The sequence below is a fragment of the Cydia pomonella genome, chromosome 25, assembly GCF_033807575.1.
Source record: "Cydia pomonella isolate Wapato2018A chromosome 25, ilCydPomo1, whole genome shotgun sequence".
Lineage (NCBI taxonomy): Eukaryota > Metazoa > Arthropoda > Insecta > Lepidoptera > Tortricidae > Cydia > Cydia pomonella.
This window is the reverse complement of record NC_084727.1, coordinates 921,804-938,306: the sequence shown is the minus strand read 5'-3', so window position 1 is coordinate 938,306 and position 16,503 is coordinate 921,804. Positions and strand designations below refer to the sequence as shown.

The following is a 16,503-nucleotide window of genomic DNA, read 5'->3' as shown; positions in this document are numbered from 1 at the left end:
ACTTTTCGTACTCTGCGCACTTACTTTTTTTTAGGTTATTTATCTTCACAACTTTTGTTTTCAAACTTCGGGCGCGTCATAGTTTCTTAGAACTCTTACATCATCTTAATTTGTTTAATCAGGACAAATTATGTGCTTAAGTAGTTATTAAATTTACTTATGTCTCTCAACACAGCCATTTGTAAGACGTAACGGCTTGTTATGTATAGTTATCAATAGATTTAGTTTTTCAAAGATTTTGTGAAAGCGAGCATTATGGAAGACGTCGTGGTTAAGAAGGAGCCCGGCTGGGATCCCAGCACCATGGTAGTAATGGATGAGAGTTGGCTGCCCCCTGGCCTAATCCCTTCGGATCATGGTAAGCACCCTTTTGTTCTTTTAATATCATATTATATTCTTATGAATAACGACACGTATTGCTATTCCTAAATGCAAGATAGCTACAAAACATGGTAGCTGTATGAATTTATTTGCCCTTGGCATAATTGTATCACCATGAGGAGAATTTTTATTTATTTATTATTATACTATTTGTCTGTCTTAACAAATGGTCCATTCAGTGTCAGTTGGTCCTAGCCTATGTTAGTACTTAATAACAAACAGATTTTGTCCAAACAACAATGAAGCTTATTAGCTATCATATCTAGGATGCTATTACTGCTCCCACGTACCCTGCTTAAGAGCGAGGCCGTTTTTTTGCGCCAGATAACAACGAAGCTATCAGTCTGCGTCTCAGTATACAACTATACATAGTCAACAAGCTGCAGTATCATGTAAGTCATAGTAGCGCCCTAAACACGTTTTAATACTGTATACGAGGAGCATTGTAATCCCGCTGCGTGTAATTGCCCCACGGACTTGCGAGTACAGTGATGTGCAGTATGCCTTAATTAAGAAATTGACAGAATTTGTACAGCATGCAAATCTGCAGACCAGCATGTTCGCACGGACTGACACCACTATGCTTCCTCTACATATCGGCAACATACCTAAGGTTTTTAAAGCACTCTTTATGGGTTTCTCAAAGGACTACAATATGGGGCTCTCAATAAACTGAGTTTACAGATTTTTAAAGCGTTGCCAATCTGCAGGTTACACCCTTGAAGTGGCAAATATCCATAGGCTGCAGTAACCGCTAACTGTCAGACAAGCTGTATGCTAATTAATAGAATCAGGCGTTACTTTGCGGAAATCCATGCTAATTAAAACAAGAAATATTACTTTGCTAATCCGCGAGAAAATAACGTGCAATTAATGCATGTAAAAATACGCAAGTAAGAATAACGGGTTAGCACTGATTGACTAACACGTTATTTTCTCGCGGATTAGCAAAGTAATATTTCTTGTTTTAATAAGCTGTATGCTTGTTTGCCACCAACATTGTATAAAGAAGTTGTACTTTGTCCACAATGCTCACATATTTGTGAACACTCAGTCTACTCCAATACATCTGTTGGTGATGGTACAAGTTTGGAATGCCTGGTATTGTTTCTGGAAAGACGAAACATGACACTAAACTGTGTATTATTAAACATGTGTTATATGTAACTTGAGCTCCTGTGCATTCATTGTGCTAGCAGCGTCACCACTTTACCCTTTTGCAGGCATAGTACGACTTATCAACCACATACATGTCAATTTAATTTCAACCTTAGCAATCAAATTGGAATGGTCTTTTTGGAAATGTAACTATTTGGAATACCAAAATGTAACTATTTGGAATATATTTTGTTGGGAAACAAGATTTAACGTTTGGTATGCTTAGGAGCAGATCTGCTCCATATATATTGAACCAAATTCAACTTAAACGTGAATATGTCATGGTTGCTAAATAAATAGGCAAATTTTTGACAGGCACATACGAAAGGCTAACTTAAAAACTAAATAATTGTGTTTTAAACGCCGAAAACGTAAAAGTACAGTTAAGATAAGATATAAAATATTGATACGAAAAAAAAATAACAAAAATACGTACACACTACATTAATGTTGCCCATACATTACACTACATTAGGTCGTGTATACATATTTTTGGCACTTCGTCCGTGTCGATATTTAATACTTGGACTGCAGAAAAGCTTATAACTATAAATGTCACGATGGATATCAAGAAAACTAATAAAATGCCATGATTTAAGTTAAAAGCAATAAAAAACTCGTACAGACGTGACCCCACAATGGAATTCCGTAGTCAATTATCATTAGAAAGGGACCAGTGTAACATGACCTCCTGATACGTAGCACCTAAGCGTAATCGGAGTTCGCTCTCATACTGGTTTAACTACCCGAGTTTGCGTGCAGTAAAAATAACACAGACACGGTTTTTTTTAATACTACGTCGGTGGCAAACAAGCATACGGCCCGCCTGATGGTAAACAGTCTCCATAGCCTATGGACGCCTGCAACTCCATAGGAGTTACATGCGCGTTGCCGACCCTAACACTTGACCCCCTTGAGCTCTGACAACCTTACTCACCGGCAGGAACGCCACACTGAGTAGGGTATGGATTATTGACAGAGGTGTAAAGAATTTAAATATTTCGTAACATAGTCGGTCGTCATTAGGCGGGTCCGCACAGAGCGAGCGAGCGAGGCACGTCTACACTGGCCGGTTTGTGCGTGACAAAATAGCCTCGCGCGTATGCTCGCTCTGTGTGGACCCGGCTAATAACTAGGTTACAATGAATTTGAAATGAATTTGTTAAATATCAAAAAAGGCCGTCATCTAATAGATCAAAGGCCAAAGGTATGGCAGCATCGTTTCGAGCGATGGCGCCACCATAACCTTTCGGTAGTGCCCGGTAAGATGGCACCACTTTTTGATATTTAACAAATTTAACACATATCAGTGAAAGAATAAGGATCAAAGTCAAATGGCGTTCTAAAAGTTTTAATCATGTGTCGAAAGATGGTAGTAAATTTACTGTGGCTACAAAGGTTTCTTTGACAATGAATAAATAAATATTATAGGATTCTTACACAAATTGACTAAGTCCCACAGTAAGTCAAGAAGGCTTGGGCAATACACCTCTATTTCTAATTTTCTTTGGTACTAGGTATATACATATTTCATTTGTTTTAGATGAAGTTACCCAGGGGGGCGCGGCTTCCCTTCCCACCCTCCCCAACTGTTTCGTCAGGCTGGAGCGCTTGCAGGTCGGCGATATTTCGCAGAAATGTGAGTTATGCATATCGAAATAGGGAGTATTACTGCAATGTTTTGCCGCCAGAGTGCAGCACTACCACCTGGTTTAGGATAACCATAGAATACCTAGTTGGTTACTAAATTCTGTTACTGCAATAATCTTTATCTACATAAAATATACGAACGAAAGTTGAATAAACTATATATTAAAATGAAGTACACAAAATCAGGAATTACAAATGACAATATCATTAAAAATGGCCTCCTCCTCTGGCCTTGACATAGGCCCTCAAACGACGAGGCTAGTCATCAATAGCGGCACGCACGATTGTCATGTCTAATTCCGTCACTGTCTTAACTATGGCCCGCTTGAGGGAATCAAGATATGTGTGGGGTTTAGCACAGGCTTTCTCCTCAATAACCTGCCATATGGCATAATCCAGGGGGTTAAGGTCCGGGCTGGAGGACGGCCAGTCTTCGCGGGCAATAAAGTCAATTTTGTTCCTTCGAAACCAGGCTTGAGTTGTTTTTGCCTTATGTGCAGGAGCTGAGTCCTGTTGAAAGACCCATGGCTGGTTTTGAAATAGGGTGTGGTTTAAGGGTTTCACTATTGGTTCGAGAACGGTTTCCTGGTTAACTTTGGCCCCAGTTTTCACACCTTTTTCACAGAAATGAACCTGTGTTAGCATTGAGTATGACACACCCAGCCAAATCATCACATAAGAGGGATGATGGCCTCGTTGCACTCTCGGAACAGCCGCAATCGCCTCTTGACTGTTTTTTGCATACACTCTGTCATTCTGGCGGTTACAACATTCTTCAATGGTAATTTTTTTTTATCTGTAAATAGTATTTTTCGGTGGCCATTTTGTGCGTACTGCTTCAATAGCAAGCGACTTCTCTCTAGCCTCATAGTCTTTAACCGTCCATTAATTTCAAATATGGTCATGGATGGCAAGCTTGCAAAGCCAAACTTTTTACACCCTTACGGAATTTACTTTTAGTGCTTTTGGCATTCTCTCGCCATTTGAACATCGTTGTAGAATCTGTTCAGAAAGAGAAGAGTCGTGGAATGTATTGGGCCCCATATATTCCACGACTCTTCCCGCACAGACTCTATTGGGACCGTGCGAAGTGCATGGTGGGGGTAAGTAAAGCGATCCCAGCGCATAAGGTGGTAAAAATTTGAACTAACTGCGGATATCGTCTTTAACATTTCGTACAATTATATGGCTCGAAATGAAACTTTGATTTACGATTACTCCTGAAATATTTATTTAAATTGTATGGTGTAAGGGACCATTGTAAGCTGTATGAAATGCTTAATATAACTAACGTATTTATTTTGATAATTGTTAATAATGTATCCATGTAAATAGCTTTGCAAATGCCACGTATTACATGATCTTTTTCTAGAAGTTACGAATATGTATAGTAAGTTATCCTTAAAAGATAGACATTTAACATCGCAGACTTTTTTGTAGACCTATGAATGAGAAACAACCCCACCATACATTGTGTTGTTATAGCTCAAACGGATTAGGCAGCGTTTTCGATTAAAGCTCCTAGCCAGCGTGATTTTTTCCGACAATATCGTTATATTTCAAACAATTTACACAAAACCTTAACAAGTTATATACTTAAGCCGTCCTCAAGAATCACTCTATTCATAGATGTAAGTCGTATGAAAATCCGTTGAGTAGTTTTTAGTTTTGGAGTAGTTTTATAAGATGTAGTGAATTGACGTTTTCCCCTAGACTTGCGGACACTAGGTTGCGTGACAGTCGTGCACGCTCCCAATATCTTTGTGCAATACAGTTTGAATAAATACCATCAAAAATAGGTAGTGCACGTGCGATTTCATTTAACATTAGACAAAGGATTAGCCTATCGGGACCAGCTACAAATGGAACGACTTATACCAGGATCTGAACCCAGGACATGCTTTGGAGGCAGGTTCACAACCAACTAGGCTTTGCGTTCTCAGGGCGTCTACGTCGCGTGGGCGGATGCTTCGCAGGCGCATGCACGCGGGTGCCATTGCAGGTAAAATCTGTCACACGGGTCCGCCCCAGTTAGCATTACTCAGACTATTTTTCGTTAACCCGCTCACCTGCTCCGTGCAAATACGCCAGCTAGCGAACGCTCTTAAATCTAGTTCCAAAACAGCACTTTTTTTCATAGCAATTCTTTGTTATATACCTACATTAATTAAGGGCCTTTTTCATAATGTCCAAGTAAAGCCCCGAATAAGCTGCTAGCCACTTATCTGATGAATAGTCAACGTTGGCGGTTTGCAATGTACAAATAAGCTTAACTGATAGAAAAGTTTTCAAGGAAGGCCATAGTTAAGACAGTGACGGAATTAGACATGACAATCGTGCGTACCGCTATTGATGACTGGCCTCGTCGTTTTAGGGGCCTGTGTCAAGGCCAAGGAGGCCATTTTGAATGATGTTGTCATATGTAATTCCTGATTTTGTGTACTTCATTTTAATATATAGTTTATTCAACTTTCGTTCGTATATTTTATGTAGATAAAGATTATTGCAGTAACAGAATTTAGTAACCAACTAGGTACTTGGACACTGTGAAATAGGCCATATGATGCGTAAACTCTAAGCCATTTTGACAGGTAAACTAGATGGCGCTGTAGAGCCGTGCATTCTGCGGTAACTGATTGTCAAAGTTGACGTTTTACAATTCAGTGACCGCAAAACATGCCGCAGTACAGCGCCATCTGTTTTGGATGTCAAACTAAGGGGCACGTTTTTTCCCTTAGACTTTACCTCTCTATGACAATAAATTCTCATTGGTTGCAGGTAAGAACCTTCCTGGTTGTTTCGTACAACTGCAGCGCCTGTCCAACGAAACCTTGAACAAAGGTGAGTGGTATATCTTGTACCTTTAAACGAGCAATTTTTGTATATGTATAAATTTAGTGTATTGGAGTTTTCGGGGGCGGCGATCGATCTAGCTAAGTCTTATCTCTGGGAAAATGCGCATTTTTGAGTTTTTATGTGTTTTCCGGGCAAAGCTCAGTCTCCAAATATTATTAAATTATACTACAGTAGTAGTATCTACTATCATATAAATCATGTTTTCTTTAACTCCGTTAACTTCGGGTTATGGCTGAGTACATTTAAGGAAACTGAATGGAATAATTAATTTTAAATACTTAAACTTTATTTTTAATTTTTCATAAATAATAAATAGTAACTAAATACTGGAAGAAGCCCCTGGCGTCCGTTGGCTCGTTGGGTGGACGACATTCGGAAAATTGTGGGACACTTCTGGATGCGATTAGCTCAAGATCGGGACAAGTGGCGTACTGGAAGAGAGGCCTATGCTCAGCAGTGGGCGATAAAAGGCTGATATGATGATGATGATGATGATGATGAAATACTGGATATCGCGTTGTTGTAACATGGACATTATTTTCAACTCAACCAAACAATTGAAAACTTGACATACTTTGTGTGCGTTTAGCAAAGGTATAAACTCATTCTAAACACTAATCAATGTGTAAATAGGCCCTAAGGCAACTGTACACACTCGTCCCCCTTATTAAACTTTTTTTTACACTTTGTTACACTAATCTCACTCAAGATTCCTTGAATAAATTTGACCGGCTCCTTAATAGCTGCATTCGGTTCGTGTTCGGACTTCGTAAGTATGGCCATATCTCCTCTTTCCGTAGAAAACTTAATTGGCTCCCTATTCGAGAGCGCAGGTCCCTTCGTATTCTATGTACTCTACTCAATCTTGTTTGACCCGTCCGCCCCAGATTATCTCCGTTCGAAATTTAAACGTCCACGCACAGATCTTCGCTCTTCCCGTAGTCTTAAGCTCATTGTCCCCCAACACCGAACGGGTTTCATGTCCAATTCTTTCACTGTTCAGGCAATCAGGCTTTGGAACATTCTCCCACTCTCTATCAGACAAGCGCAGACCAAATTCACATTCAAGCGCATGTTGCGCAAGTATTTCCTTGACAAACTTTCATCTTCATCAACTTAATGATTCACAATTGGTATAATTATGTATGTATTAATATATGTATGTTTATTTGTATTAAGTATATGTGTAAGTTTATCAATATATAGTTTATATTCATATATAGTCTCGGTTACAAATTCATTTACTTTAAAAGACACTGCACCTACTTAATCTTTCTGGTTTAACCCATTGGTTGACTGGTAGAGAATGCCTTAAGGCATTAAGTCCGCCATTTGTACCTTCATGTATTGTGCAATAAAGATTAAATTAATTAATTAATTAAATAAAAAATAAAAATTGATTATCTGCGAAATGGAGTTAATTAGAATACCGGTGTCTTTGAGAAAGTAACTTAATTTAAGCCCTTGAGATTAACGGAGATTAATAAACAAGGTGTAGAAGATTGTATTATACTGAACTACACATGGGCTTAAATTGGGAAAGTTGTTTAAATAATAGAACTTTATAATCATAGTCTCTACAGACCATTAACTTTGTGTCAGAATTACCCAACAAGCTTTGCTTAGTTTCAAAATAGATCGAACTGTGTAAAATTTTCCCCCCAAAATTTATTATTTGGTTTCAGTTGCTGCCTCTACAGGTCTGACAACTTGCAAAGACAACACTGAAAACACCATATTTAAATACGCCCTCACCTGCCCAGTCTGCGGAGACGTTTACCCCACCAAACGGAGCCTCTCGAACCACCAACGCATGCATACAATCAAAAGGTACGACTGCAATATATGCTCGAAGAGTTACAAAATGAAAAAAAGTCTAATAAGGCATGTTATTGAACATGGGGAAGAGAAACCGACGCACGTTTGCAGCTTTTGTTGCAAAGAATGCAAGACGCAGCGGGATTTAATCATACATGAACGTGTTCACACTGGGGAGAGGCCCTATCCTTGCGATATGTGCGAGAGGCGTTTTAGTGCCAAGCATAACTTGCTTAACCACATGAAAACTCACGGTAGCAAACTATATCCGTACAAATGCGATGTATGTCAAAAAAATTTTTCGCGCAAAGAACACTTGTCAAATCATAGCCGTGTCCACACAGGAGAAAAACCCTACGTCTGCCCTTTATGCCCAAAGAGATTTTCTCAGAAAGGAAACTTAGTTCCTCATCTTAGATATCATAGAGGACATAAACCATACTCGTGTGATGTATGTGACAAAAGTTATGCTGAAAGTAAAACCTTGAAAATGCATAAAAGAACGCACACTGGTGAAAAACCGTATACCTGCGATCATTGTGGAAAAACAGTTTCACAGCGGGGTAATATGATCACGCATCTACTTGTTCACTCTGAAATCAAGCCATATTCCTGCAAAGTATGTAAAAAGGATTTTAAGACAAAAGCACATTTAAAATATCATGTAGTAATTCACAACGAAAAGCAGTTTTCTTGTGAGGTCTGTAAACGGTTATTTAGTTATAAAAATTCTCTTTCAAGGCATATGAGGTCCCACACAGGTGAGCGTCCACACCCATGTACAATATGTGAAAAGAGCTTTATGTCTAAAAGTGAGTTAAAAATACACTCCCACACCCACACTGGAGACAAGCCCTACTCGTGTGATTCATGTAAAGCTAAATTCGCTAGTAAAACCCGTGTCAAAAGGCACATTGTTAATAACAGCTGTTATTATGCCCAAAACCAGCGTAAGCAGAAGTAAAAAAAATAATGGAGCTAAATAGGGTTGTTTCCAATTTTTTGAAACGCTCGTATTACGTTCTTTATTAACTAAAAGTTGCCCTAAAATTCAACTTTTATACTAAAAACGGCTTTAAATATGTTAAATTAACAAAATATATTTTGACAGATGCTTTCGCGCCCAAAACGCTCTTTGAAAATTGTGTGACGTCACAGTTTACGGTTTGACACATAACTACATACGCACGTAGAAGATACGAACTGGCAACTGACATTTGTCATTTGTTGTTTATCGCCTAACTGTCAACAGTGTCAATTCGAGAGTTGTGACGTCATCAGAATCTTCAATGACGTTTCGAGTTTGGTCACGTGACGTGTGCCAAAAGATATTTTAAATTCAATATTTACAAAAATATGGTCATTACAAGTCCCCTAAAAGTAGTTCAACATGTTCTTATAATCCAAAAGAATTTATTAGGATACAATTCTGCCCTAAGATTTGTAGATGGAAACAACCCTATTATGAAAATATGTTCACACAGGTTAACGCGGCGATACTATTATAATTCAACCGTTCAACTCAGGCGCCCATCTTTCTTTATATAATCAATTAATGACAATTATGGTGGCTAACACTATACACATGAAATCTCATGACGATTGTAGGTCAACTTATCAAGTTAATTATTTAAAGTAGGTATTTAATAAATACTTTAAAAAAAATTGGTTAAGAGTGTATACCTGCTCTATCGATATTTGTAATTTATTTATTTTTAATCTTATTGTATATAAATAAAGATACAAAACTCTATTTAGAAAAATGGATTGAAGTTAAATAATTTATATGTAAATATTTTAATTATTTGTTGTTTGTAATATGGATATCTGGTCCGAAATAAAAGCTTTTTATTTTATTTATTTAGCAGGCTTACACTGTTAATCAAGTTTAAGCTTGATTTTTTTTTGTGTACTGTGTATGCATTTGTCATTTCATGCCTTGAGGAAAGGGTTATGGAATGAATGAACAACCAAGGTGCCTTTTGGGTAAATTAACTTTTTTGTGAACTGTGTATGCATTTATCCAAATTTAACCTTAAAATAATGGCTTTTTGAAGTGAAAACTTCTTTAGCGGCGCTGTGCACTTTTTGTGATGGGTGAAAGATGTTAAACTCGCGACAGGTCACGTGACCGACAGATTCGTCAAATTGAAAATTCGTAAGACGGACACGTGACCTGATCGAAAAACTGTTACAAAATAAAAATAGCCATGTTTGTGTATGATAGCGCAATAAATGAATATTGTATTTTACCACATATACTTTTATACTGATAATTAAAGCAATCCGTGGAAAATTATTCCCTAACCATTCCAAAATATCAAACATGCACAACATTAATATTCAAGTTTTCACTTCTGACGGCACTCCCGGAGTGCAACCCGTTGTTTTTTATGTTTCATTTAAAACATTCCCCAAACTGTTAAACCTAATAATCTGAAACTGTTTCTTGGTAATTCTAGATACATGAGTAACGCAAAAGACACTCAAAACTTACGGTCAGAAACTTGATTCGTGCTTTATAAATCTGTAATTGTGTTTAAATTACTAAATACACCTATATAAATCTAGGTAATAAAACTTTATACATTCCTAATATACATTTTCTACAATTGTTATACATAATATAAAAGTAAATTGAGTTAGACCAATATAAGTCTGCAACAATATTGATAGCACACGCATTGAAAGTGTTATTTATATGTATGTCATAATTTTATAGAAATTTGACGTTTACGTTCGGCTTTCTCCGCTCCGTTCGGCTCAGCATTGCTCCGAGCAATTATTAGGGTTGGCACAACTTGACGTCCCTTTGCGTGCACAACCACAGATAAGATAATTTCGTGAATTTTGACACTCCGAAATAGCCGAAAGGGATAGTTCCATACATCAGAAAGGGACAACATGATACGGCCCTGAATCGCTGTCAAACTTTGGCTTTGTAGGAAGTTTTCTTTCTGTACGGTAGCACTATTATTTATACTGTGATAACACACTGCGTGTGCTATTAGAATCGTTGCAGAATTGTCTTGGTCTGACTCTAGACTGTTTTGTTTATGTAAAAAAAAAAAAAATTAAAAGTGCCATTTGCCACAACACTCAACTGTATCTAAAACAAAATGTTCCATGTTATTTATTTGTGTATGTAGATAAGTGCGGTTAAAAGACTACAGTTTTATCGGTTGTGACTTATTTTAGACTTCGGGGCGGACCCAAAAGGACTTAACTAAAAAAATTTTTTTTTCAGTAACAGCAAAATGGTTACAATATGCAGGTTGGTGTCTCTTTTTAACTAATGAAATACTTGTGTTAAGAGACACCGCCCTTCCACTATAATGTAGCTTTATTGGTAGTATTGGTACAAGGAGAGTATTAAAATAAAGACTGTTTTCAATTTTGGTTAAGCGCTTATTACTTATTCCATCAACTCTTTTTCAAGTAACTTTTTCGATGACCGGGTTGAGTTTTCAGTTACAATATATCAGAAATAGAAATACTTTGTTTTGAATTGTCAAAAATATTCAGTGTTTTATATTTTTACACTTAAACTCAATTAGAAATGACGAATGTGGAAGTAGATTTTTTTATTTTTAAGTTAGTTCCTAGGTCTACCGCTAACACAAATTGCGGGCATCTTTCTTCCGTTTATATTTCGTGAAATGGAAACGTCAACCCATCGTCATCCCAGCCATCTTAAATCCGAAAGAACTTCGATATATTTCGAAAGTGACTTGAAAAAGGGTCGATGTAATAAGCGCTTAAACGGCTGATTCTGGCGCTTAAAATGCTTATTACAATCATCCTGCCTTCGGATGGCTAACGATCGGCCGCGATATCGGACCAAAAGATTCTTTTCCGTTTCACGAAATATTAGTACATCGATTACAATATTTCTTGATGTAAAAAAATAGTTCAGGGCTGTAACTGTAATAGTGTGAACTCAGTGTAATAAGCCATTTATTGATGTTGTCTTCAATGAATGGTTCCAATATTTGTTATGTTAATGGGATCAATGTTTCCTTAAATTTATTTAGATAGTTTAAATACGAAGATAACGGAAAAATATATTTAATTTGGTTTCCTACGTACGTTTCTTTAAATGTTAATGAGTATGAATAAGTGAAATTTTATTTTTAAATAATGTAATCTACGTTAAACTAATCTATTGTAATTAATAAATTTTAATAATTTTATAAATCATTATTAATGACAATTCATTATTGACTTGATGAAAGTTTACATTTCTTGAGGATAGATTAAAATAAAGATGCATTTGTAATGTTTAATCAACATAACTTTGTTTAGCCTTTCGTTTGTGCTGATAGTCAAATATAGTAGTCGTCAAAAGTCGAAAACTCGGTCATAGAGAAATACGAAGTAAAGTGCTCACTCCATACACCAATGTTGGTACCAAAATGCTTATTATTTTCTTAGACGACATCTAGCATCGAGTAGCGGAATTATCAGTACCGCTACTTGACAATAGATGTCACGACGTTCGAAACGTCAACAATTTTCAGCTAATATAACCGGATTAACAGAAACTCTATTTTCAACTCCTTCTGCTTGTAATATTAGTTGTAAATTGAGAAATACAATTTTCTTCAGTCGCGACACCCGAGACATCTAGTGTCAAGTAGCGGTATTGGTAATTCCGTTACTCGATGCTAGATGTCGACTACGGAAATAATAAGCGACTTGGTACCTAAACTGGTGTATGGAGTGAGCACTCTTTGCCTCGGTCACGCCGCCGAATAGACCAGAAAAAATCGTTCTCGGCAAAAATACAAAAGATGATTAAAATTCACACACACACACAGACTAGAGGTTAATACAAATTATTGTCTGATGATTACCCAACGTTAATTTATATGTAGACGTGAAATAAATAATGATTTTACAAATTATTGTTCTGGTTTTATTAGGGCTCCGTAAGCAAAGGGTAAAACGTGATCCTATTACTAAGACTCCGCTGTCCGTCCGTCTGTCACCATCACCAGGCTGTATCTCATGAACCGTGATAGTTAGACAATTAAAAATTTCACATATGATGTATTTCTCTTGCCGCTATAACATCAAATAGTAAACGGAACGCTGGGTGGGCGTTTTTAGACATTGACTGACAGTTTCAAATAAAGGTATACTCTAGTAAGGTAGCTTTTTTAGTAGAAAAAGGCGGTAAATGGGGTTGGCCGGTCGAAGTATTTAACAGATGGCGCCATCATAGCTTGCCCTGTCAATCCCTAGAATTGTGTCAAATTCTTTTTTTTTTTTGGAATGTTGTGACCTGGATTCCAGTACTTTAAGCCAAATCTCATAGAACAAAACTAGAGACAGGGGGCAAGCTATGATGGCGCCATCTATGCAAACCTTTGACAGTTGCCAACCCCATTGGGATATAATAGGAGCGAAGGATCGATGACCCAAACAAATTTTAAGTTTTACAACTTTTTGTTTTTCTATACACCACATTGGTTTGCCAGAGTATACGTGGATTGTGGATCGCCATAGCAGAAACATATTTCCTGCTAAATGTACACTAGAATAGGGGATATTACTGCAATTTAGCAAGAATTGTATTATCTATACTTGTACGCGTAAGTAAGTAAAATATTCTTCATTGCACCAACAATTATACATTTTATATGCATGTAAAACTACAAATAAATTTTAAAGAAAAAAAGTACCAGGTAACAACAGGCGGTCTTATCGCTAAAAAGCGATCTCTTCCAGTATAGAGTGGGAAACTGAAAAAATATAAGACATTAAAGTTCCACCATCTTCACTAGCACTATTTAGCTATATTATCACATATAATTTGCTTTTTTTGTCCATCTAAGGCTAAAGCTCTTAGGTCATACAATACTGCCTTGTCACGAGTAGGATTTTTTCTTTTCAGTAACATACGATTTTATTCAAATAGGCATATTACAATTCGCTTATGAACGTCGAATAAAGCTACATCGGCAGTACATCAGAGGGCCTACCGCAAAAACCGAAATTCGCAAATTGCGGGAATCTTTCTCTTTTACTATCACTAAGATGTAATTAGAGTGATTTTCCCGGTAGGCCCCCTGCTCTCGGATCGAATAGGGTTGTTTCCAATTTTTTGAAACGCTTGTATTACGTTCTATATTAACTAAAAGTTGTCCTAAAATTCAACTTTTATACTATCAATCAATCAATTTTTCGTGTTATGGCTCCATCAAGGTGTTGACGGCTTTAAATATGTTAAATTAACAAAATATGTTTTGACAGATGCTTTCGCGCCCAAAACGCTCTTTGAAAATTGTGTGACGTCACGAATTAATGTTGTTCGAATTAATTAATTAATTAATTAATCGAATGTTCTCCGTTGCAGCCACCTCTGGAAGCACCCCAGTCTACTTCTAAAGCTAGACTCGCTAATTGAGGACACTTTAGCTTTAGTACTAAATATACGTTTCGAAGATAGATCCTGGACCCAGGCTACTCTACCTGTTCGGCACGGTGGCCTGGGTATCCGCAAAATTTCTAGTGTTTCACTGCCAGCCTTCTTGTCCTCGGTGCATAGTTCTCAAAACCTGATAGAGAGCATTTTAACCCCTTCTCTCGGGGCCATAGAGGCATCTCATTGCACCGAGGCCAAGAATGTTTGGTTAGTAACCTGTGGTAACACAGACCCGCCTGCCAATCCCTGCTCGCAGAGGCAATGGGACGAGCCGCTCTGCCGTCTAGTACGGAATAATCTCGTTGATACGTCAACTAGTACGGCAGATCGAGCTCGTCTACTTGCCACTGCGGAATGGGAGTCGGGTCTGTGGTTACAAGCCCTTCCCTCACCATCGATAGGAACTCTAATTGATAACACCACATTTCGACTGGCGACTAGCTTGCGCATAGGGACAACAACGAACGTCCCCCATCGCTGCCGATGTGGTGCCATGGTAGACAGTCTCGGCCATCACGGGCTTTCCTGTGTTAGAAGCGCTGGACGCATAACCCGACATGCCAGCGTCAATGACATCATCCGAAGGGCCCTTATCAGCGTCAAAATTCCGGCCATACTTGAGCCCGTTGGTCTGGCAAGAGACGACGGCAAGAGGCCCGACGGCATGACGCTGGTGCCTTGGAAAATGGGACGGCCTCTAATTTGGGATGCCACTTGCGTAGACACCCTCGCGCCGTCCCACCTTCCTGGCACTAGCATTGATGCTGGTCATGCCGCGTCCGCAGCGGAGGACCTCAAACGCCGCAAATACGCAACCCTTGGCAGTAGCTATATTTTTGTGGCGTTTGGGGTCGAAACGCTAGGGTCGTGGGGGCCAAGCGCGCGTCAGCTATACAAGAATTTAGCGACGCGCCTCATAGACACCACAGGTGACCAGAAGGCTGGCCAATATTTCGCTCAACGCATAAGCATTGCCATTCAACGTGGCAATGCGGCCAGCCTTCTGGGCACACTTCCCATCGGTAGCGAGCTTGAGGACATATTCTATTTATAAGACTCTTATTTTAATTTTACTTTTTATCATTAGTTTTAAGTTTATTTATAGCCTATTTTTAATTTAGAAATAAAATTGTATTTGACACATAACTACATACACACGTAGAAGATACGAACTGTCAACTGACATTTGTCATTTGTTGTTTATCGCCTAACTGTCAACAGTGTCAATCCGAGAGTTGTGACGTCATCAGAATCTTCAAAGACGTTTGGTTTGGTTTGGTTACGTGACGTGTGCCAAACGATATTTTATATTCAATATTTACAAAAATATGGTCATTACAGGTCCCCTAAAAGTAGTTTAACATGTTCTTATAATCCAAAAGAATTTATTGGGATACAATTCTGCCCTAAGATTTGTAGATGGAAACAACCCTATTTGTTGTTCTACTTAAGGTTTCGACAGACGGTACAAATGACATGCAATTTTAGATAATTGCCGGCTATACAGGAGCAACGAATTCAATCAATCGATCAAATGCCGCAATGTATATCGCATGCGTATCGGTGACGTTTGTAGAAATCATTAGCTAGCAACTATCCAAAACCGCATGCCAGTTGTTGCAACGTCTATAGAAGCCTTAAAGGACAACATTTGTAAAAAAGTAACATGACGTAGTCTATGGTTTCTATCCTATCGAATCTAATCTGAGGGCCTACCGCGAACCACGTTCGACGTGTCGCCTCTCTGTCGCACTTGTAAACTCATACGAAAGTGTGACAGGAAGCATCACGTCGAACGTGGTTCGCGGTAGAGCCTCTGTCGTGAAGTGAACGTTATTTATGGACTGGCTGGAATTTTAATTATGCTGAATTGCTGACTTGTGCGTTTTCCTTTTCATCAGTTGTTTCGTAACTTCTAGTCCCGTTTAAGAACATAATAGTTATTTAGTTTAATTGCACTTTAACATTCGTTAAGGTCATTGATTGAAAGTTCTATTTTGTGGACAAAAGTTTAGTGCTTAGGGGCAAATAATGTTAAGGGCCGTGGTTTAAATAAGCATGTCTCTGGAGGCGCGCGTAAAGCAGGAGCCCGAGCCGGAGCATGGCTTGGGCGCGCACATGATGACAGGAGCTCTTGCAGACGAAGGTAAGTTCTGTGGTGTTTAAAAATAAACATACTGGAATGCAGTGCCTAAATTTAACTTTACTGG

The 16,503-nt window shown here is 38.2% G+C and overlaps 1 protein-coding gene across 1 annotated transcript; it reads left to right on the top strand.

The window, feature by feature from the left end:
• The first annotated feature begins 114 nt into the window (after positions 1-114).
• LOC133531713 (zinc finger protein OZF-like) lies at positions 115-8,992 on the top strand. The gene is made up of 4 exons (XM_061870088.1): positions 115-358; positions 3,083-3,178; positions 5,968-6,030; positions 7,731-8,992. Exons 1-4 carry the CDS (start codon positions 256-258, stop codon positions 8,825-8,827), a joined length of 1,359 nt encoding a protein of 452 aa, XP_061726072.1. The 5' UTR covers positions 115-255; the 3' UTR covers positions 8,828-8,992.
• The last annotated feature ends 7,511 nt before the right edge of the window (positions 8,993-16,503 follow it).